General features: G+C 38.8%; 1 protein-coding gene across 3 annotated transcripts in view; it reads left to right on the top strand.

Moving 5' to 3' along the window:
* PITPNC1 (phosphatidylinositol transfer protein cytoplasmic 1) overlaps positions 1 to 24,425 on the top strand; it is a 360,189-nt gene that overhangs the window by 272,434 nt on the left and 63,330 nt on the right. For all 3 annotated transcript variants that reach the window (XM_021000755.2, XM_078155882.1, XM_021000756.2), the window contains one exon: positions 2,011 to 2,106. In XM_021000755.2, coding sequence (XP_020856414.1) covers positions 2,011 to 2,106 — 96 coding nt within the window. The remainder of the gene's footprint in view (positions 1 to 2,010; positions 2,107 to 24,425) is intronic.

The raw sequence follows: 24,425 nt of genomic DNA, 5'->3' as shown, positions 1-24,425 counted from the left end.
CTGATGAGTTACTTTAGGAGAATTCTCATCTTGATGTTGTATGAACAAATTAGAATGCTTCCCTCTGTTCCCCAGTCACTTTTAGGTAGGATTGTCACGTAAAAAGGTTGTTTGAGCTTGTGTCATTTATTTCCTCATTCTTCCTTCATTTAGCAATTATCCCCTCCTGAAAGAATCATCATAGAATCATGCTGTCATCAGTGGTTTCTGCCCCTTATGTTTCCCTTCCATTAGTTTTGATCCTGTGAATTTAACATGAAGGATCTATGATGTCTTCAGTGTAGGATAGGAAGCCCGAACACAGAAACCTTCTTCCTATGACCTTGAACCTTAGAGCCTTGGAAATAGCAGTGCTACCAGCCCAGCATGCAGAGTCACCACCCTGGGAAGCAACCCCTCACAGAGATAAAGCCTGGCAATGACTCCTCCTGGTGCTACAGCCAAAACCACTAACGGCCCAGGAAAGAAAGTTCTTCTCACCAAAGTCAAATGATTCAACATCAGAAACTGTTGAGATTTTATCAGTGGGAATGACATTAAAGAAGAGGCACTACCATCTGTTTTGCCACTGCACCCTAAGGACCGTGGGACCTTTCCATCTGACTTGGAGCTGAAACCTTCCATATGTCTTGTGTCCCCTATTACGACATGAGCTCCTTGAGATCAGAGATCTATTTGTGTCCCCAGCATGTCACAGCGGTTGGCACATAGTAGAGGCATTGATAAATGCTAGTTGACTGACTGATTAGTAAGTGATTAATAAATGCTTTATTTAGTCCCATATTCAGTGAAGATCAAACTCTCTCTGAGGTAAGTCCTAGAAGGTTACCTAAGAAACATAAAACTTATCTGATCAATAGACCACATAGTGAATTATTCTGCTGGAAATGTCAGCAGCGGGATTCGAACTCAGATTTTCTCTACTTCAGGCCCAATGTTAACTCAATCCACCTCTCCTGTGAATTTTAATTTTTCTTATTTTCAATTTCCAAATGAAAAGCCTCCTCAGATTCTCTCATGATCCATAATATTGTCAAGCCTCCCACTTGGTTTTTTAATGATCTCACTGACAACACAAATCTCTCTGTGGTTTCTTTGTGTATATCTGCAAGAGACTTGCAGACTTGTAGCCTTATGTTTTATTTCGTGGTCAGACTTGAAAAACATTTCCCCCTCTTCCTGTTCAACACATAAAACAAGCCAGCTGCTTCTCCTATGTTGGCTTTAGGAGTGGCCTGACGCATTTTGTTCACAGTGCCCGTCATGCCAGAAATCAGTCTTCAAATGTACTTGCTACCTCTCATTAAACCGGAGGGTTAGTTTACAAATGTGAAGGCAATAATCTCAGAAGAAAAAAAAATGTAAGAAGAAGACACAGGATATAGAGTAGACACTACTTAAGATGCTAATTGCCATCAAGAATTTTTTCTGCGCCACTTTTGGAAAGGAATAGTTGGTTTGGTTTGGAATACCAAAAAGAAAGTTTAAAATTTAAAGACAATTGAACAGCAGGCCATGCTAGAACCTCTCTTCCAACTATAGTGTATTGAAGAAATGGCCTTGTGAATGTCAAGACTGATGTTTTCCACTTGTGGTTGGGTCTGTCTCATTGTTTGTTTGTTTGTTTTTTATTTTTGCTCCATTTCCTGCCCTTCCCTTTCCAGCTTCTCCCATTTCCAAAGTCCCCTCTGGAAATGAATTGCTAAACACCTAGTCAAATATCTTAGAAGGGACTTGTTCTCTTGCTGTTGGGCTTAAACATGGCTCCTGTCCTTTCACCCCTCACTCACTGAAGGTTCTCTGTTTCTGCTGTGAGAAAAACTCATATCTGGGTGAAAGCCTTTTTATGATTTTCACAGCATGTCCATAGAGAAGCAGAAGGCTCCATCTAAGACACTCTGGGCCTATAATCCTGAATCAGGTACTTACTGGTGGGTGCTAGCCATCTTTCTTCTTGGAGGATTTCACCTGGTCTGACTGACTTTTGAGCATGTCCTTCTGTTCTTTCAGATTTTTGACAGTGAAGCCAAAGATGTAGAACGAGAAGTTTGTTTTATTGATATTGCCTGCGATGAAATTCCTGAGCGCTACTATAAAGAATCCGAGGTAAGCAACAGGTGGGGATGAACAGGTGGTTCTTAGAGGGGCCTGGGAAATAACTTATCCATTTTAAAAAATGATTCGATATCATGCATGTAGCAGTTGTTTAGTAAATATTTGTTGACTTGAGACTATCTACGCATCTAATAGAAATGGAGAAATACCCAGTTAGGTGGTCAGCTAATATATTTGAGATGCCTTTCTGCCTTTCATAGATTAGATAGCTCAAATAATAATAATAACTAACATTTATTTAGTGATTGTTATGTGCCTGATACTTTGGCAAACACTTTATAATTACCCAAATAGATCTCTGATCTCACTGATTTGGGAGTTTCTCCATTAACCGATCCGTGCCTACCAAGGCATTTCCTTCAGTTCAGTGCAATGCAGTGAAACCATGGGTAACGTAGAGACTCCCAGGCACAGGAATTTCATCCTGCTGGACTCTTTGGCCCCAGGTCTCCAAACGAAGTCTCGAGCTTCCAAGGACCTTGTATAGGTTTAGTTGTAGAGTTCTGTGCCTGGAGTCAGGAAAACATGACTAGCCTCAGATACTTATGAGCTTTGTATGACCCTGGACAAGTAACTTCACCTCCACCTGCCTCAGTTTCCTCATCTGTAAAATGAGGATAATAATAGTGTCTACCATCCAGGGCTATTGTTAATATCACATGAGATATTAGTAAACCTTAAAGCTCTTTATGAATGCTAAGTTTTATTTTTATAACAACAATGCCAGTCTGTGTGAAGTTACAACTTGGGCGCCCTATTCATTTTTTATTTATGTATAATGCTCTGTATAAGCAGTGCCTGGGCAAGAGTCCTTTTAATAGAGAGAAGAAATATAAACGTGTCAGTAGGAGCTTCTATGCAATATAATCTCTATGAGCCAATATATTTCTATGGAAATAATATATTTTTTTAAGCATTTATTAATCTTTTATTATATGCCAGCTATTATGCTAAGCATTGAAGATACAAATGCAGGCAAAAAGAAAGATTGTCCTTGTCTTCCAGGAGCTTATATTCTTTTTTCCCCTCAATTTTATTAATTTATTAATTTTTAGTTTTCAATATTCACTTCCACAAGATTTTGAATTCCAAATTCTCTCCTCATCTCATCCCTCCCTCCACCCCAAGATGGAGTGCATTCTGAATACCCCTTTCCCTAATCTGCCCTTCTTTCTATCTCCCCCCACCTTCCCCCTGTTATTTTCCTGTAGGGCAGAATAGATTTCTATACCCCATTGCCTGTATATCTTACTTTCTAGTTGCATGTGAAAGCAATTTTTAACATTTGTTTTTAAAACTTTGGGTTCCAAATTTTCTCCTTTTCTCCCTCCCCATCTACCCTCATTGAGAAGGCAAGCAACTCGATGCATGTTATACATGTGTAGTCATGCAAAACACTTTCTATGGAAATATCTTAAGATGTCTGTATGAATTTAGAAGAAACCTCTCTGGGCAGCTTCCACAAGAACAAAAGAGAGGAAATTGAGTCTGATTTTGCTGGTGTTGTAAGTCAGACTTCTTGGATTTTTCATCAAAATTACTTATTTAAGACTTGCCTAAAATCATGGGACCATTCAAATAATTCAGGCAAATTCAGGTCATCTCCTCGCATCTCCACTGTTTCCTGGTAGGCCTACATAGTAATGGTCTCAAGAAGAGAATTCAGAGTTTTCAAAGAACGGGGACTGTGTGTCCTCTACTCACAAAATCACAAATTTAGGTTTCCTTTAGATTAGCTAGTCCAGGCCCTTCATTTTTCTGGGTAGGAAAGTAAGACCCAGACTTGTCCAAGGTTACTTAGGTGCTAGGGGATTCAAACCCAAGTCCCCTGGCTCCAAATCTGACATTCTTTCAACTGTACCATTGCTACATTCAGACTTCCTCTCAGCATCCCAGAAAGCCCACGTATCTTCATTTATAGAATGACTTCACTGCAGTGCAATCAGACCATGAATTACACTGAGACTCTCTAGGCATAGGTAATCACAGAATGAGGTTGCAGAATGGCTCCTGGCCCCGTACCTTAAGCAACACCTTGGACATAGCAGTGGCTTAGTAAATATTTATTGATTTGAGACTATCTACTTATCTAATAGAAATGAAGAAATACCAAGTAATGTGATCTCCTAATATACTTGAGATGCGTACTACCATTCAGAGATTAGAAAGCTCAAAAAAGAATAGCTAATATTTATATAACACTTACTATATGCCAGATACTGTGCTAAGCACTTTACAATTACCCAAATAGATCTGTGATCTCACTGATTTGGGAGTTCTCACCATCACCCCGTCCATGTGCAGTTTCTGTCCATGTTCTCCAAAAACGTTTGCCACTGTGGGGTCTAGTTTACTAAACGTTCTGGAGGCCTGCTTTGTTTCCTTCCAACATTGTGAGGTACCGGTAGGGCATTCTAGCTGTCCCCCTCATTAGTGTGACGGATTGGGCAGTGGACCTGGAGTAAGGAGGACCTGAGTTCAAATCTGGCTACATTCACTAGCTAGCTGTATCACCCTAGGCAAATCACTTAAACTCTGTTTGCCTCAGTTTCCTCTTTTGTAAAATGGGGATAATAACAGCACCTACCCCCCATGGTTGTTGTAAGGCATAAATGAGATAATAATTGTAAAGTGCTTAGCACAGTGCTTGGCATCTAAAAGGCACTGTATGAATGCTTATTCGCTTCCACCGATCATCTCTCACTCTTGTTACATGACTATTTCATTTTCTCTTCCTGTAATACAGTTCCTTGATGAAATCTTTTACTTACATTTTTCAGAATTTCTTCTTGATTATATGATATAGCCTATCCATACCTACCATATACATATACCTCTCTGTTTCTGGCTATGTGGTATTCATCTTTAGTTTTTCTAGTTTATTTTATTTTTATTTATTTTTATGTTCTTTTCTTTTAAAATTTAGGTTCCAAATTCTTTCTCTCCCCCATCCCTTCCACACCCACTGAGAAGGCAAACAAAATTATATCAATTATACATGTAAAATCATGCAAAAGATATTTCCATATTAGCCATGTTGCAAAAACAAAGCAAAACAATAAAGGGGGAAAATTATACTTCCATCTGTACTCAGAGTTCCTCATTTCTTTCTCTGGAAGTGGATAGCGTTTTTTCATTGTGAGTCCTTTGGAATTATCTTGGATCGTTGTAGTGCTCAGCGTAACTGAGTTTTTCGCAACTGAACATCTTTATAGCATTGTTGTTACTGTTCACAATGATCTCTCGGTTCTTCTTACTTCACTTTGCATCAGTTCACACAGGTCTTGCCATTTTTTTCTAACCATCCCCTTCATCATTTCTCACAGCACAATAGTATTCCATCACAATCATATACCACACTTTGTTCAGCCATTTCCCCAATTAATGAGCGTCCCCTCGATTTCCAATTCTTTGCTACCAAAAAAGAGCTGCTATAAATATTTTTGTCCATATAGGTCCTTTCCCTTTTTCTTTGATTTCTTTGGGTCCAGACCTAGTAGTGGTATTGCTGGTTCAAAGGGAATGCACAGTTTTGTAGCTCTTTGGGCATAGTTCTAAATTGTTCTTCAGAATGGTTGAACCACTTCACAACTGTAACTATTAGTAGCATTTGTGTACTTATTTTCCCTCATCCTCTTCTAGCATTTGTCATTTTTAATAGTTGTGAGGTGGTACCTCATAGTTGTTTTAATTTGCATTTCTCTAATCAATAGTGATTTAGAGCATTTTTTCATATGACTTTAAATAGCTTTGATTTCTTCTTCTGAAAACTGTCCATCCCTTGATCATTTATCAATTGGGTAATGACCCTTATTTTTATAAATTTGACTTAATTCCCTATATACTTGAGAAATTAGACCTTTATCAGAGAAACTTGCTTTAAAATTTTTTGATATTCACCCCATTCACATTCATAGTTATGATTACTAATTATATATTTTATCCTATCCTATTTTGTTCTGTTCATCCTTTTCTCTCTCTCTTTTTATCCTGTCTGCCCTCAAAAGTCAGTTTTGCTTTTGACCACTGTTTCTCTTTACTCAGTCCTCCCTTTTATCATCTCTACCTCTCCCTGCCTCCATATCTCATATCTCTTATTATCCCCTTCCCCTCCTTTTTTCCTGTTGGGTAAGTTAGATACCGAATTGTACATATATATATATATGTACAATTCGGTATCTAATATATATATATATATATATATATTCTCCTCAGAATTGGATCAAAGAGGGAAGAATATATATATAGAGAGAGAGAGAGAGGGAAGAATATATATATATTCTTCCCTCTTTGATCCAATTCTGAGGAGAATGAGTTTCACTTATTGCCCACTACCCACCTCCCCATTTTTCCCTCCACTCTAAAATCTCTTCCTTGTGTGCCTCTTTTATATGAGAAAGTTTTCCTCATTCTGTGTCTCCCTTCTCCCTTCTTCCACTACAAACCTGTTTTTCACTCTTTTTTTTTTTAGATCATTCCAACATAATTGATGCATATCCATGCCCTCTATCTATTTAAATTCTTTTTAACTGCCCTAATAATGATGCAGTTCTTAGGAGTTAAATGCATCATCTCCCCATTTAGGAATATAAACAGTTTAACTTTATTAAATCCCTTATGACTGCTCTTTTAATGTTTACCTTTTTATGCTTCTCTGGAGTTATCTGTTTAAATGTCAAATTTTCTATTTGCCTCAGATATTTTCATTAGGAATGTTTGTAAATTCTCTATTTCATTTGATATCCGTTTTTCTTCTGAAGGATTATACTCAGTTATGCTGGGTATGTTATTTTTTTTATTGTATTCCTTGCTCCTTTACCTTCTAAAATATCATATTTCAAGCCTTCTACTTCCTTAATTGTGAAAGCTGCTAAATCTTGTATGATCCTGACTGTGGTTCCACAGTATTTGAATTGTTTCTTTCTGGCTGTTTGCAGTATTTTCTCCTTGACCTGGGAGCTCTGGAATTTGGCTATAATATTCTTGGTAGTTTTCATTTTGGGATTACTTTTTGGAGGTGATTAGTGGATTCTTTCAATTTCTGTTTTACTCCCTTGATCTAAGATATCAAGCCAATTTTCCTTAATAATTTCTTTTTTTGTTCATGGCTTTCAGGTAATTTAATAATTTTTAAATTATATCTGCTAGATCTACTTTCCAGTCAATTGTTTTTTCAGTAAGATATTTCACATTTTCTTCCATTTTTTCATTCTTTTGACTTTGTTTTATTGTTTATTTAAGTCTTAATTGAGTCATTAGCTTCCACTTGCCCAATTCTGAATTTTAAGGAATATTTTCTTTAGTGAGCTTTTGTACCACTATTCCTTTTGGTCAGTTCTACTTTTTAAGGATTTATTTTCTTTAGTGAATTTTTGTACCTCCTGTTCCATTTAGTCTATTTTGCTGTAAAGAGTTCTTTTCTTCAGTGATTTTTTTATGCCTCTTTTACCATTAAGCCAATTTTTTAAAGATGTTATTTTCTTCATTATTTTTTGTGTTTCTTTTTATCGTTGTTCATTTGTTTCAGTTGTGTCTGATTCTTCATGACCTTATTTGGGGTTTTCTTGGCAAAAATACCAGAGTGGTTTGCCATTTTCTTCTCCTGCTCATCTTATTAATGAAGAAACTGAGCCAAACAGGGTTAAGTGAGTTGCCCAGAGTTACAAAGCTGTAAGTGTCTGAGGCTGGATTTCAACTAAGGAAGATGAGGCTTCCTGACTTCAGGTGTGGCACTTTATCCACTGGGCCACCTAGGTGCCTCTTTTACTAAGCTGTTAATTTTCTTTTTATAATTTTCTTACATCACTCTCATTTCTTTTCCCAGTTGTTCCTCTATCATGCTTACCTTTTTTTCTTAACTCTTCAAGGAATTCTTGTTAGTCTTGGATCCAGTTAACATTTTTCTTTGATGCTTTGTTTATAGCTGTTTTCACATTGTTGTCTTCTGAGTTTATATCTTGGTCTTTTCTGCCACTGTAGTAACTTTTTATGGTCAGATTCTTTTTGTTGTTTCTTTACTAATTTTTCAATCTTTTTTTTTTTAACTTTAACCTTTATGTTAAAGTTGGTCTTTGCTCACCTGGAGGTGGGGAGGCAATGTGCCAAGCCTCAGGCTTTTTCATACTGCTGTTTTCACAGCTTGTCCCGGGGGTCTGCAAGTTTTTTATGGCTTCAAGGTGGTATCATCTGGGAAGAAATGTAGTTACGGCTCTTCTAATCTTTACTCTGGTCTTTACTCAGGAAGGGTTCTTAGTCCCCTGCAGTCACAAGTAGTAGTCCTCCCCTTAGCCATGGAACTGTTATTAGGCCTAGAAAGCTGCTTCCTTGTGATTGATCACAAGCACTCTTCTACACCCTGGAACTGTGACCTAGAACATCTCTGGACTGAGAACTTACAAAACTGCTATTGTTACAATTGCTCCAAGGCCTGATCCCACCCCAGTGTTACAGACCTCTTCTGAAGACTTCCTTAAGCTGGAAAATTGTCTCCCTCTGAACTTTTGTTTGCTCTACTGCTCCAAAACTGGAATTCAGGCATTATTTTAAAGTTCTTTGGAAGGGAATGTTGGGAGAGTTCAGCTGGCATCCAGCCTGTACTCCTCCATCTTGGTTCTGCCTCCCATCTGTAGTTTTTTTGACTGTAGTCTTGTTCCACATTTCACTGCCATGTGGCAACACCAATAAAATGTTAGTAGTGAAAACATGGGTCTTTGAGATAATATTTGTAGAACATTTAGCGTAGTGCCTGGCACATAATAAATACTTGTTCCCTTCTGTTGTCTGCTTTTATGGGAAGTTTAGGGGCCAGTAAAAGTACTTTACAGTTTCCTGAAAGCAGTTGAGCCCTCTCCTTTTCAGTGCTGGACCCAGCTCTTGGTCTTTCTCTTAACATTACCTGCCCCAGATATAGATACACAGACACACACACACACACACACACACACACACACACACACACACACACACACACACATATATCCCTTTGGACAAGGTGTCCATTAAAATACATGTTGAAATCTTACGTTTCTCATCAGCTTAGTTTTTCTGTTGTGGATGGACAAGCTAAACTCCTTTGAGAAGCTCTGAAAAGATCTGGGGCTTGATGTAAATCTCATCAGTAAACAGAAATATCCAGAGATCCTTCTGGAGAAGGATCCGTAGGGAATCCCTAAACTATTACTCTGAGCTGTATCTCTTCATCATAGTGGCTAAAACCATGTTGGAACATGTGTCTCCCCAATTTGTGCCCTACCTAATGTTCTACCTAATTCCATTGAATAGGGTTATTTCTATTTTTACATCTTCCAAGAAATCCTGAATCATCTTGATGTACAGATGGAAGACAGCTCTCTGTAAAAGAGCTCTTAGGCAGTATTTTGTTCTGCCAAATTGAACTTTATTTTTTTTGATAAGCAACAAACAATAAGTACAATGAGTTCTCATATTTTCTATAACTTTTATTTAATTGAGAAATGTTAAATATGTGGTCCATTGTTGAATGTTGCTTGTGAAAGTCTCCTTACTCTGATTTGTACGTAGATGACTTTCATAAAGAGTTCGTAAGCATGGGACATTAGGCATATAGGTTAATAGTTATTGATATTCTCATCAAATGAGGTATTTGTAAAGCACTTAACACTGTGCCTGGCACATAGTAGGAGCTTAATAGATTCTGGTTACCTTCCATCTCCCTACTTCCCTCCTTCTCTGTCACTTTTTTTTTCCCCAGCATTGACAAGATCTGAGATTTTTTTCCCCCACACCTTTGGTATCTTCCCCTCCTTCAGGTAACTGTTTCTGTCTGTCCTTCAAAGCTCTAAGAATTATATTGCATGAAGCACAGATCTTTTCTATATATACTTAACGTCTTTTTTCTCTTTAGCATCTCTTTCTATAAACACCTTGAGGATTGTCATGTTAAAGTTTAGTGAGATATTAGTGTCCAAGTGGGATTATTATAATCCAAATGGGATGTTTGGGTCTGAGTGGGATATTATGGCCCAAGGGGGATGTTAAGGTCCCAGTGGGATGTTAGGATTCAAATGGGATATTATGGTCCATGTGAGATATTAGGGCCCAAGTGTGATGGTAGTGATCAAGAGTGGTGCTTCCAGCATCCTCAACAGAGAAGACATTTTTTTAAATGTTTTTAGCACATCTTTTCCATTTTCCTTCTATACAAAGTCCTTCTTCCCTTTTCATCTTTAATGCCTTTGGAATGACTTTGTTTCCTAGAATATCTTGCCACACTTTCCTTAAATTGATTTTGTCCTCCACTGTTTCTCTCTGCTTTATGAAACAATGTTGTTTATAAATAATCCATTATCTGTTATAATGGTATAACATATAACATCTATTTTTATATTATTGTCTATTATAATAATCTGTTACATAAGATTTTATAGACAAGTTTATGTTCTAATCCAGTGTTACCTTTGGCAGCCAGCTCTCTTTGGCAGATAAATCATATATTTGCAGATTAAGGTTCTTTCCAGGCTCCTTTCATCTCCTTGTTGTGACAGTTATTCCTTATTAGAAGCAGCGAGGTGTCACAGTGAATAGAACATTGGACTTAGGAGTCAGGAAGACTTGAGATCGAATCCAGCCTCAGGTACTTATTAGCTGTCTGACCCTCAGCAGGTAAGTTAACTCCTGTCAGCCTCGGTTTTTTCATCTAGAAAACTGTGGTGATAATAGCATCTGACTCTCCCTGCCCCCTTACCCACAGGATTGTTGTGAGATTAAAGTGAGACGATATTCATAAACCACCTTTATTTTAAGTGGTTAAACTTTAGCATGAAATTATTATAGTTGTTTTCAATGTCCTATCTGTTGTCTGTTTCAGATTTTTGGTTTTCAGTGACTTGTTTACATAACTCAGAATTCTATTGTTTCATTGCACGTGTCTCTTTTTCTCATTCTGGTGTTTGTGTGTTTTACAAATTTTCATCTTGGCTCTGATTGTCCAACTATATATAGACAGCTGATCCAGGAATAACTCCCACATGGATGACAAGTCTTTTCCTGTCTTTTATTTTTTATTTTATTTTGTTTTTTTCTGTGAGGCAAATGGGGTTAAGTGACTTGCCCAGAGTCACACAGCTAGTGAGTGTCATCTGTCTGAGGCTGGATTTGAACTCAGGTCCTCCTGACTCCAGGGCCAGGGCTCTGTCCACTGCACCACTTACCTGTGTCCCCTGTTCCTGTCTTTAAAATCTATTTCATTCTCTCCAGTGTTTCTTGGTGCTTTCTGTATCCAGTGTCTGCCAGTTTTCTTTTTTCTTTTTCTTTTCTTTTTTTTTTATTTTTTGGCTAGGCAGTGGAGGTTAAGTGACTTGCCCAGGGTCACACAACTAGTAAGTGTTATGTGTCTGAGGCCAGATTTGAACTCAGGTCATCCTGACTCCAGGGCCGGTGCCCTATCCACTGTACCACCTAGCTGCCCCACTTTTTTCTTTTTAAAGAAAGCATTCATTGTAATGGAATACTATTGTGCTATAAGAAATGATGAACAGGCTGACTTCAGAAAAACCTGGAAAGACCTATATGGTCTGATGCTGAGTGAAGTGAGCAGAACCAAGAGGACTTTGTACACAATAGCAGCCACGTTATACGATGACTAATATTGTTAAACTGAACCCTTCTCAGCATTACAAGGATCTAAGACATCTCCAGAGGCCTCAGGATGGAAAATGCTGTCCACATCCAAAGAAAGGACTATGGAAGCTGAATCGCTATCACTTATTTTTATCTTCTGTTGAGTTTTGTTTCATCTTTCTGATGGTTCCTCCTATTGGTTTTAATTTTTACTTACAACTTCACTAATATGAAAATACGTTTAATAGGAATGTAAATGTAAAGCGTATATCAGATTGTGCGCCGTCTTGGGGGAGGGTGGGGGGGAGGAACGGGGAGAAAAATTTTCAACTCAAAAGCATATGGAAGTTGATTGTTGATAAATCAATAAATTAATAAAATTGGGGGGGAAAAAAGAAAGCATTCATAATATAGGAGCATGAGGCTTCTAATACAGTCTACAAGGCTTGCCCTTTCTCATTTCTTGTTCCTGAACATATAATTTCTTGCGTTTCTCCCTTTCTTCACATTTTTCCATCTTTGTGAAATATTACTTTTATATATGTTGATTGGATTTGGAGGATCTTGACAAGTGCAGTGTGGCAAGTTCAGTGGCTATCCGTGTGTTCGTTTACTTATTGTTTAGTCTTGTTGGACTCTTCATGACCCTCTTGGGAATTTTCTTGGCAAAGATACTGGAGTGCTTTGCCATTTCCCACTCCAGCTCGTTTTTAAAGATGAGGAGACTCAGACAAGTGAGGGTTAAGTGACTTGTGCAGGGTCACACAGCTCGTAAGTGTCTGAGGCCAAATTTGAATTCAGGGTCCTCCTGACTCCAGGCCTCATCATTCTATTCACTGCACCACCCAGCTTCCTTTATCAATATGTAGCTGGATTATAAGCATGATAACTTGCATTTATGTAGTGCTTTAAATTTATTAAAATGTTTTCCACACATGATCTTATTTGAGCCTCCCAATGGCTCGAGGAGGTAGGGTCTAAAGACTTCATTTCCCTCATCTTACAGATGTGGAAACTGAGGTTCAAAGGGGAAGTTAACTTGCCCAGATTTGTGCAATTATGAAGGCTAATAGGTAGGATTTGAACCTAGACCTTCCCGTCCTGAAATTCAGTGTTCTCTACACTGTAGATTCTGTTTAGTTCAGGATAGGTATGATTGGCTATAAGGCGCAGGATAAATATATGGTATTATGAGTCCCTTCCTTTGGGTTACTTTTGAGCTACATGGAAGTGATTCATACCAACCTATCTTTCTTTTCCACCCTGTATCTTCCCGTTTCATTTAGGGATAGCAGCTGCAGAAATGACGCCTGCATTTTTGTAAACATTTGACAAAATAGGCTTAGATTTTCATATAAATAAATATATATATATGTGTATATATATATATATATATATATTATATAATAAAAGTTTCTTTTTTTATTTTGAACTTAACAAAGATAAATATTTCAATATACAAAATAAGACATGTTTAAGAAACTAAGCCTCTGTTCTGTAATGAGTTTATATATGTATATATAGAATATGTACGATATATACGCATATACACATAAATAACACAAAATTTGACATGATAGTAAACAAAACTGTTCTATTTATATCCTTTTCTATCCTTTTTTAAGTTTGTTTCTTTTGTGCATTAAAAAAATGTTTTAACTGACTTTATTATCCAGTATATAAGGGAAAATCTAAACTCCATGGGGAGCCACTTTGCTTCTGTGGCAATGAAATTGTTTAACAGATTTATTTATTACACCATAAATCAGCCTCAATGGTACCAAGATAAGAGTTTCAAGGTCCATGTGTTGCATCTCAAGGACAAATCTGGGTCCCTAATTCCAGGCATATTGTGATTGGTTGGAACATTGCTAAATAACAAAAATAGCCATGCATCTGTTTTAGCTTCAGTACTGGAGCATTATTTATGAGTGGGTCACCCAAGTTCCTTCAGCAGCCAATAATAAAACACTAACCATATATAATTAGTCAGCTTGAACACTGACTTCCCCATCACTCCTAATAAAATAAAGGGGGATGAGGTGGTTGGAATTGGGAAGAGCATTTGATGAATACTGGAATTTTATGGTGCTAAAGACAATTTTTTAGATTCATTCAGAAACAAAGATAAGAAGAGGCGAGGAGAAAACTAAGTACTATGTTATTAGCTGTGTGCCTTCAAGCACTGTATAATAAACCCAGGCTTTGAACTGGGACTACATTATGCACATATAACCAACAGATGCTTGTCTCTGTGGAGCAGTCTGGCTGAAGGGGGCTTTCTTACCTCCCAACAGATTGATTTGTCCAGACCATAAGCATCTGTGCCATAGGGCTTGGCTTTGGTTAGAACCTTCCCTTTGGGTACCTCCTTCTCCTTTTATTCCTGCCTCCCTTTTCTCAAGTGAGAGAGAAAGGTGGAGGTTCTTGTCTCATGCACCTGCAGTTCTTTTGAGCCTCCATCCTTTCTGAAAGGAAGAGGGGAGGAGAGAAAAGAGATTTTTCACCAGCCACTTGGATTTTTCTCAGATTCTTGCTTAGTAAGCAAAGGTTGGAGCAAAAGTTTTCAGCTTCTCAAAACCTATCTCAGTCCCCATTCAAAGTGACCTCTACCCCATCTGCTACTTTGTCTGCTTCTCTTTCAATCTGTTCTGGTTATCTCAGCCATATGCCAGTTTCCTCATCTGCAGAACTCTACTCATTGCAGTCCAAACCATGAGGAAGACTGTAAATCCTATACTAGTCCAAGCCCAGGTTATACCTGTGAGATGAGCCAGACAGACATAGATGACAAAATAAGGAAGCATATCTAACGGTTTCCAGAAATAGTTTCTGAGAAAAGGTTAGGGTTTTTTAATGGAGAACTAGATCCTTATCTCAAACCTAGAACCAGGGAATTCTTTTTAGCAGAACAAGGAAGTCAAAATGGTTGAACCATGTAAGGGAGTTGAAGAGGATATGGCTTTTACTCTAGAACAGAGTACTATTTCTGCACATACAGGAACTGTGTAGAGCCAAAATGTTTTAAATGGCAAATAAAATGCAGCCGTTTTATTTTGTCTAATTTATTTTAAGTACACCGTTCCTGGTATTTTTGAGGGTATCCTTTACCATGTCCAGTTATAGAGCCATCAAAGGACCTGAATTCAACCTCTGGCTCTTCTATTTGTTAGCTGCATGACCTTGATATAGATGCCTTCCCTATTTGGATTTTAGTTTCTAGTACAAAGCAAGAGCCTTAGATTAAATGATCTTTAAAGTCTTTTCTAGTTCTAACATCTATGACTCTATGAACTTAAGTGTAAGGGAAGAGAGGGAGGAGTCAGGTCCAACTTTTGTTGTGGTAAGGCAGTATAGCTGGGTAGTAGTTTGGGGTCCCAGAATATGTGTGTGTGTGTGTGTGTGTGTGTGTGTGTGTGTGTGTGTGTATCTGTATCCTGGTGTGCCAAGTATTCTCCACTTTGCCACATGTGCTTTTTAAGCTTGAGTCCACTTTCCCTTGGACTTTGTATGAACTTAAGGGAGAGTGTACCCCTGATTTTGGGGAATGTTTTGTACCACTCATTTTACTATGCCATCTTTGCGATTAAGCATTTCTTAAAGCTAATTAACTCTGGCTGGCCAATTGATATCAACCAATAATGTGGTAAGCACATCGGTGGGGGCTTATGAGCAATGATATTAGAAAGACAGCCCTTACCTCTGGGGGTTGCTCCCAAAACCCTACATGGAGAAGTTGCCGGCTGCTCTTTAGAAACTCAGCCTAACAATGTGAATGGGGGTTGAGGGTAAGTAGCTCTAAAGTCTATGCTATCTAACAAAGAAAGTGATTTCATTACCGTCATTAGGCTAGCATTTATCAAGCAGTGTTATTTACTTTTCTCTCTGAAACATCTGAATTTATGAGTTTTTTTTCTTCAGATTAGTTTTTATAAATACCAAAGAATAGGAAAAGCTGAGCCATGTTTAGATTGTATTCATTTTTAGATTTCTGAGTGCTTACAGATATAAGTTTGGGTTACCTGGGTCACTCACTTATTGGCATTTCCTTCCACACATTGTCATCTCAAGCAGAAGGAGGGAATTTGAAAAGCTCTCTCATCTCTTTTTCCGCCTTTCCCTAAGACAAGTAACAGTATCTCCAGAAACAGTGGGACCATAGGTTTTCTTTTTCATATATATATAATTAATTTATTTGTTTTTAGTTTTCAGCATTCACTTTCATAAGATTTTGAGTTTTAAATTTTCTCCCCCCTCTCTCCTCTGCCCTCCCCAAGGTAGCATGCATTTTGATATAGGCTCTATGTCTATATTCATATTAAACCTGTTTTCACATTAGTCATGATATAAAAAAGAATTAGAACTAATGGGAGGAACCTTGACAAAGAAGAAATAAAACAACAAAAGAAAAGGAGAGCAAATCGTATGCTTCCATCTGCTTTCAGATTCCTAAGTTCTTTCACTGGATGTGGATGCATTTTCTATCATGAGACTTTTGGAGATGTCTTAGATCCTTGCATTGCTAAGAAGGGCTAAGTCTGTCAACGTTAGTCATTGCATAGTGTGGTTGTTACTATGTGCTATGTTCTCCTGATTCTGCTCATTTCACTCAGCATCAGTCCATACAAGTCTTTCCAGGTGTTTCTGATGTCTGCCTGCTCATCATTTCTTATAGCACAATAATATTCCATTACATTCATATACCACAACTTGTTCAGCCATTCCCCAGTTGACAGGCATCCCCTCGATGTCAGATTCTTTGCCACCACAAAAATAGCTGCTATAAAGATTTTTCTACAATGTGAGTCCTTTGCCCATTTATATGATTTCTTTGGGATGTAGCCATAGAAGTGCTATTGCTGGATGAAAGGGTATGCATATTTTTATAGCCCTTTGCGCATGGTTCCAATTTGCTATCCAGAATGGTTGGATCAGTTCACAGCTCCCCCTACAAAGCATTAGTGTTCCAGTTTTCCCACATCTATCTCTTGTTTGGTCATAAAGTCTTCCCTTCTCCATAGATTTGATAGGTAAACTATTCCTTGCTCTCGTAGTTTGTTTTATATATGTATGTGTATATATATATATGTGCGTGTGTGTGTGTGTGTATGTATGTATATATATACACACACATATGTGTATTTTATTTTTAATTTTTTATTTTATTATTTTTTATATTTTATTTTTATTTTATTTTATATCTTAGTATTATTATTTTAAGGCCATTGGGGTTAAGTGATTTACCCAGGGTTATACAGCTAGTAAATGTCAAGTATTTGGTCTGCGGCCGGATTTGAATTCAGGTCCTCCTGACTTCAGGGCCAGTGCTCTATCCATTGCGCCACATAGCTGCCCCCTCATACTTTGCTTATAGTACCAGCCTATATATCTAAATCATGTACCCATTTTGACTTTATTTTGGTGTAGGGTATAAGATGTTGGGGACCATAGATTTTGGAATCATTCTTTTCATGAAGGTGCCTAGAACCGGTAATTTTCCACCAGAAACTTCTTATCTATCTGTCCTGTGCCATCACCAACCAGGAACTGGGAAGTATACTTGGGGTAAATCAGGATAAGCAAATGCCTTAAAATATTTTATCGCTATATTTTAATTCTGTAAAGCTAATGTTTTTATATCCAAATCAAATGCCCCAGCTCCAGTTCCTAAGAGCCACTCACTTCCCAAGTTCTACTCTCATCTTGGTACAGGCACCCACAGGGCATCACAGTCAGAAGTAAAATATATGATCTCTCAGGCAAAGCCATTATCTCTGTTCGTCTCAGCATGTTGCCAACTACAAAGCCCAGTCTTCCAGTGTTTGCATCAGAGATCTGCTCCCTTTCCCCCGAGTCACATGGTGGGGTGGGGGAGAAGGATTTAATAACTGCCACAAATGCAGTAAAGTAGAGCAATGAGCAAAGAATAAGCAAGTGGCACTTGTTATGTGGTTGGGAGTTAGATTCTTGCATTGGCCAAAATTGAACTCCAGCCCTCTAATCCCCTGCCACTCATGTTTTAGGTGTCAGCCCAAGGATAGGTACACTTTAAAATATGTTTTGGCATGTTCAGTAGTAGTGAACCCATGTCTGGAATCAAATTACTACAAAGTTGAATGAGTAGAGTTTGGGTATTGTAATGAATCTGAAAACCCACAGCAGAATTCTGTACTGCTGTCGCCTTGAGAGAACTCTCCAGCCAGAGCCACAAAAATGTTTAGCCTCTCTGCATCCACCACGACTATTTGTAAAGCCCATAATTTTGACTTCTGTTAGGGGGTGAGTGATCGGTGGGATCAGAGCAAATCACATGTTGCCACATTGCTAGCCCCTGGCATCCAAAGCATCTCCAGGAGACTCAGAAGTGATAGGCATATGTCAGCAATACTATCTTGTCCAAAACATGGCCTCCAGTAAAATAAAGCTCTCCCAGAGCGGAATCGGCCTTTTTATCTTTTTATCCCTAGTACCTAAAACAGCGCATGGCCTGTTGCAGGCACTTAATAATGAGGGTATGACCATAAGAAAATTACAGTGCGTTTTTTTTTAATATATGTGTGTGTATATATATTAGTACAGTCTTCTTTTTAAAATTTTTCTTTTTTATTCTGACCTTAATGGCTCACATTTATATAGCACTTGTGTGCTATATAATGTGTACATTAATGTTTTATATTAATATATAATGTATACATTAATATTTTATCCTTACAACCACCCTAGGAGGTAGGTGCCCTTATTACCCCCCATTTTACTGGGCAAACAGAAGTTAGGTGACTTGTGCAGGATCATACAGCTAGTATGAGGTTGTATTTAAATTCAGGCCTTCAAGAGTCCACATCTAAAACTCTCTCCACTGTGCCACCTAGCTGCCTAAGAAAGCCAAGCAAAGGAGAACAGTATATTCTGTCATGCTTAACTATATCCATCAGCACAAAATGCTTTACACAAACCATATTTCTAGTCTCATTGAAAGTGTTTTTATTTTCTGTGCTGCCAGGTGGATGAGAGTGGGCAGGCTTTTGCCGTTTTCTCTAAGTCATCAGATTTATTGACTCATAGCAGTAAGAGAGTGAAGGAACCGTAGAGAACATGGAGTCCATCTTTCTCATTTTTCAAATGACAGCTTTGATGCCCTGAGTGGTGAACCAGGATCTAAACACAAGCCTCTGCAACTGCATCGAGTACAACTGCTTCTTTCTGTCTGTCTGTCTGTCTTTCTTTCTTTCTTCCATTCTTTTTTCGGGGGGGGGAGGTTCTAATCAGTCTCTTGTGTTGCTTCTGTTGTTTTTCTCCCTTTAGATGAACCCCCAGTTCTTCTGTCTCTCTAAATGTAAACCAGCTGTTTTGTGATATGTTTCAACTTGTTGTCCCACCCCCTGCTTCCCCCACCTTACGTCTCAGATAATAAGATGACCGATTATATCTCTTGCATGGAGAAAGAACACAGCTGCTGCCATTCCCCCAAGGACGGCTTATAAAACTATGGAAGATAATAGCCTCTGGTGAAGGTTACCCTCCACTGGCCTCTCCCCTCCAGGCTCTGGGTAGGAGGTTCAGGATGAAGCCTTGCATGGCAGATCCTAAGCTCCAGCGCTGTTAGAAGGGATGATACATTTATAGCCTTCCCTGTAACTAGATCAGTCGGAGATGTAGCTCATAGAGAGAACAATATAGAAGAGAAAAAAATTTTTTAAAGAATTCCAGGCAGGCTCTCTTACCAATTCATCCAGGAGACAGCACAAGACCACTGATGACATTTTCCCCTGAGATCTCTTTATTTCAGTGGCATCGGGAGAAAAGGGAGCTATCAAACCATCGAGCTTGAAGAAGATATGTCTGTAAAGAAGATATCTGCAGTGTCCTGGCTCACTGGCTGTGGTTTGTTGGGGGTGGGAGCGTGAGTTGACTGGTTCTTCTTTTTGTTGTTCAGTCATGGCTAACTCTTCGTGACCCCATTTGGGGTTTTCTTGGCAAAGATACTGGAGTGGTTTGCTGTTTCTTTCTCCAGCTCATTTTACAGTCAAGGAAAATGAGGCAAGCAGGGTCAAGTGACTTGCCCAGAGTCCCACAACTAAGTGTCTGAAGCCAGATCTGAACTCAGGAAAATGAGTCCTCCTGATTCCAAGCCCAGTTCTTCCCATTTGTGGTTACTTTTGCCAAATGGGAAGGAAGTACAGTGAAGTAGAAATGTAAAAAACATTGAATTTGGAAGAAAAAGACTCAGATTCCCAGTCCTGCTGTTTTCTGGCTGTGTGATCTTGGACAAATCATTCCCCTCTCTGAGCCTCAGTTTTCTCATCTGTAAGATGAGGAGGGTTGGATTAGCTTCTCTCTCTTAAGATCCGTTCCTCCTCTCATATTCTGATTTCCACACCTGTCATTACATTGCATGTTTCCAATTTTGTGGCAGAGGAAATTCAGCATCTCCCAGATGTAGGAAGAGAAATACCTAAGGAAAATATTTTCCATAGGACCATAGTTCTGGAGTTGGAAGGGATCTTGTAATGCCTTCTAGACCAATCCCTTCATTTGACAGATGAAGAAACTGTGGCAGATGAGGGTAAATGACTGATTTGCCCAGGATCACACAGCTAATAAGTGTCCTAGGCTACATGTGAACTCAGGTTTTCCTCACCCCAGGCTCAGCCCTCTATCCACTGTACCACCTAGCATGTCGCACCTGGATCAAGAAGTAGTCCGTGATTAATTCATAGAATCTTAATGTTGGAAGTGATCTCAGAGGACATTTAGTCTAATACATATCTAAATAAAGATCTCTTCTTGAATATCCCTGTGTTCATGCAGCCTATGTTTCAAGTCATGCAGTGAGCTTATTACTCATAACAGTTTTGTGCAGTGTAATTATTAGGAACTTTTACTTCATATGAAGCTGAGATCTACCTTTGCTGCTCATTCACCTATTGAAGCACCTCATGCTTACTCTTAGGCTCAGCAAAACAAAGTCTAAAATCCCAGGATTTATGACAACAATTATTGTTAGAAGTCCTAGATCACACGCTCCATCCTGAAAGGGATCATGTCTCAGTGATCACTTTTATTCTTTTCCCAACACCTAGCCCAGTCCTTTATGCCGCATAGCTACTCAATTAATGGTTGTTTGGAGGAATGTGCGAGGTGAGATTTCAGCTGGAGTCCAGAGGAGGACTGGGATAGGTAAAAGGGAAGGGAGAGACTTCTCAGCAGGTGATATGACAAAAGCAGAGGCAGAGACAGGAAGGAGACTGCAAAAGGTCTGTATGATTCAGAAAACAGTGTGAGTCAACCAGCCTGGCCAAAAGATTTGAAAAGATGAATAGCTAGAAATAGCTAGAAGTGTAGGCAGTTTGTGGAGGGCCTTGAATGCCAGAGTAAGCAGTTTGGCTGTTGAGATGCTGTTAAGGATTTGTTTGTTTGTTTGTTTGTTTGTTTGTTTGAATCTGTGGAATGAGGTGACCTCACCCATATCAGATACTTAACAGTACCTTGGCACATGCAGCTTATCTTATGGCCCTCTGGGAGAACCTGACTCATAATTACTCACATTTTTTCTGTGCTTTAAGGTTCTTCAATATAACTCTCAACCCTTCTAATGAAGGGCAGGTATTATTATCCTTATTTTACAACTGAAGAAACTGAGGTCAAGTTACTTAACTAAGATTACACAACTGCTGTCAGCCTGGAAATGCATCCATTTCTCCTGTTTCCCAACATCACTACTCTTTCCGTTTTTTTCCCCTGGGGCTCATGAACTTGGGGGGATTTTTCTCACATATTTTGATAACTGCATTTCAAAAATATTGCTTTCCTTTATAATCCTGAATTTTATTTTATACACTTAAAAACATTATTCTGGGGAGGGATCCATAGGTTTGACTAGACTGCCAAAAGTGTTCACAACACTAAAAAAGGTTAGGAATTCCTTGTATTATCCCATGGTACCTTGGATGAAAGCTGAACCGTGTGATTCCAAAGCATACAGTTATGAAGTCCTTGTCCCAACATTCAGCCATTTCAGCAGCAGCAGCCACATAGTATATGCTAAAGAAAAATTAGAAAGGGAAAAAATGCATTAAATAGCATCCCATCTTTAGCCATGCCAGTGTTGGCATTTTAGCTAACACTTGCCCCTTCTTCCTGGGGAAACAGACAAATCTGTTTTAGGTTCCTTTCCTTCTAATTAGAAAGGTACATGGTAAAAAAAAGAAAAAAAGAAAAAGAAGAGAAAAGAAAAGTACATGGTGATCAGACCTATGCCTACCATATCATGGTTTGTGTGGATCTGAAGGATAGTTGGTTTTTTTAAAATTCCAGTGCTGGTTTTTTTGGCCTTGGAGCCACTGTCGCATATTGGACAAAGTTCTTTTTCACGAGGAAATTCTAGTTTTCATTTGTCTTCTGTTGCATCAATTTGTAGGTCTAGCAGCGGTTTATGGATATTGGTGCTTTTGTGGATGGTGAGCAAAATTAATTGTTCCCTCTTGGCTAGCCCCACTCTTATATAGCTAGACTCCAAAGGAGGCCTAGGCCAGGTAGAAAGGGAGCCGTCTTAGCGAGTGAGATGACAAAAACAGAAGCAGAGACAGGAAGGAGAAAGCAAAGGGTCTGTGTGATTCAGAAAATCATGTGAGTCAGTCAGCCTGGCCAGAGGATTTGGAATAAGTAGTTGGAAATCAGGTTAGAAAGATAGGCTGATGCCAGTTTGTGGAGGGCCTCAGGTGCTAGGCGGTGCTGCTCTTTCCCAAATACTTTATGAGGGCATAACTTTCTTCCTAGTCATCTCCCTCAGTTCTGCCCTTTGCGGGACTAATTTTCGTTTAATGGGAAAAAGAAAGTGACTAAAGTGACTCTCTTAGACTAACTCTAGCAACATCCTAATTTCCCTAATATCCAACTGTTAATTCCTTTGCCTAGGGGAATCTAGATCCAGATGTTCCCTGAAGTGGGAGGCTATAAAAACATGAGTCAATAAAATCTCTCTTCTATACGAGTCTATTCCCCTATCGAGGAAGACCCTAGCAGTGAGACTAAGAATCTGTCTTCTTCAGCATCATTTGAATAATGGAACGTGCCAATAAGCAATTCAAATGGTTAGCCACTGTATATTAATGCTGGCTTAAATGACTGGATGATTAGAGTTTAAAAAAAAAACTTTGAAGAAAAAGAGATAGGTTTGGATCAAAAAGGTACCATAACAGAGATGGTGAGGGGAAAGAAAAAGTGGGAGTCTCCATCTCGGATCTACCCCTCTGGATGAGTTTAGCAAAGCAGGATCTACCTAGACCTACTTCTTGACCCAGTGTCTGACACTGGCTGCCTCATCACTGTGGTGTTACTCCCACTTCCATGGCCCCTACTCCCGTGGCTTCTTCTCTCCCACTCAACTGTTGCTTCCCTGGACTCTATCCTCATCAGATGAGATAATAGTTGTAAAGTCCTTAGCATAATGTCTGGTACATAGTAGTTGTTTAATAAATGCTTGTTCCTTCCCCTTCCTTTTCATGCTTACCAATCCCTAGCACAGATGGCGATAGTGGCAGCTCCATTTTCTTTTTCCCAAACCAAACCTTCTGTCTCTGTTTCTCATCCCCAGTTCAGTGTTTGGTGGTAGTCCCACCCCTGGCACCCCAGACTGCTTGTCTAGGCTCTCATCTTTGCCTTTCTGTCACCAAGTCTTCCAGTCTAACATTGTCATCTCTGGGTCTTGCTCCTCTTTTGACGGTTTCCCCTCCTTTCTTTGGAATGGGAAGAGCTAAGTTCTCTAAGAGCACTGTAGATTAAATGATGGGAATCCCTGTCTGCCCACAGATATAGGTCTTCCACCAACATCTGGTTACGTTTATTTATGAGATCTCCCAGACAAGAAGTTGAAAATTCTCACCCATCCGACTTAAGACTGAAATGCCAGATTCAATAGGTTTAAAAAAAAAAGATATGAATTTCTAAATACCAGATCAAAACTAGTTGGTTTGAGCTTCATCCAGAAAAGTTTTGGAGGTTGTGCAAATGGAGGGCTGAGGATCTGAAAGGTAGTGGGGAAAATAGCACAAGTTGCAAAGAAACAGAAGGTGAATTCATCCCTGAATTCACCTCTCATGAAAGGGAGACTGTAGTGGGCAAGATGACGCACCAGTGCCACGCATTTCTGAATATTTCAAGCCCAAAGCTCAGCAGGGGACATAATTCTGGTGTCTTCATCTCTGTCCAATATGAGAGTTTCCCTCTCTTGTGCATGTTTATACAGTTATGTAGAAGATGACCAGCGACTACTCTAACTTCGTCACTACTAGTTAATGTTTTCGCAAATATTTATATAGTGTTCATATTTTCCCTCTTGTATTGTGATGTTTTTATCTTTGTCACATGTGAGAGTTTGTTTCTCCTGCACATTTGTACAGTCATATGCAAGATGACCAGCAGCTATTTCACTTCATTATAACTAATTATTATTTACTAATTAATATTAATTTTTGTCTCACATACTCTGGTCTCCTCATCTTTGTCACACATGAGAATGTGTCTCTTATATACAGATTTGCATAATTAGGTACAAGATGACCAGCAGCTACTCCAACTTTATCATTAATTACTATTTACTAATTAACATTAATATTTATCTCCCATGTTCTCTGGTGTCTTCATCTTTGTCTCACATGAGAATTTGTTTCTCACACACAAGTCTGTACAATATGTACAAGGTGACCAGCAGCTAT

Source organism: Phascolarctos cinereus, unplaced genomic scaffold (genome assembly GCF_003287225.1).
Source record: "Phascolarctos cinereus isolate Bilbo 61053 unplaced genomic scaffold, phaCin_HiC Scaffold_5;HRSCAF=322, whole genome shotgun sequence".
In the NCBI taxonomy this organism is placed as follows: Eukaryota; Metazoa; Chordata; class Mammalia; order Diprotodontia; family Phascolarctidae; genus Phascolarctos; species Phascolarctos cinereus.
Note: the sequence above shows the minus strand (reverse complement) of the source record. Positions and strands in the feature narration are given on the sequence as shown.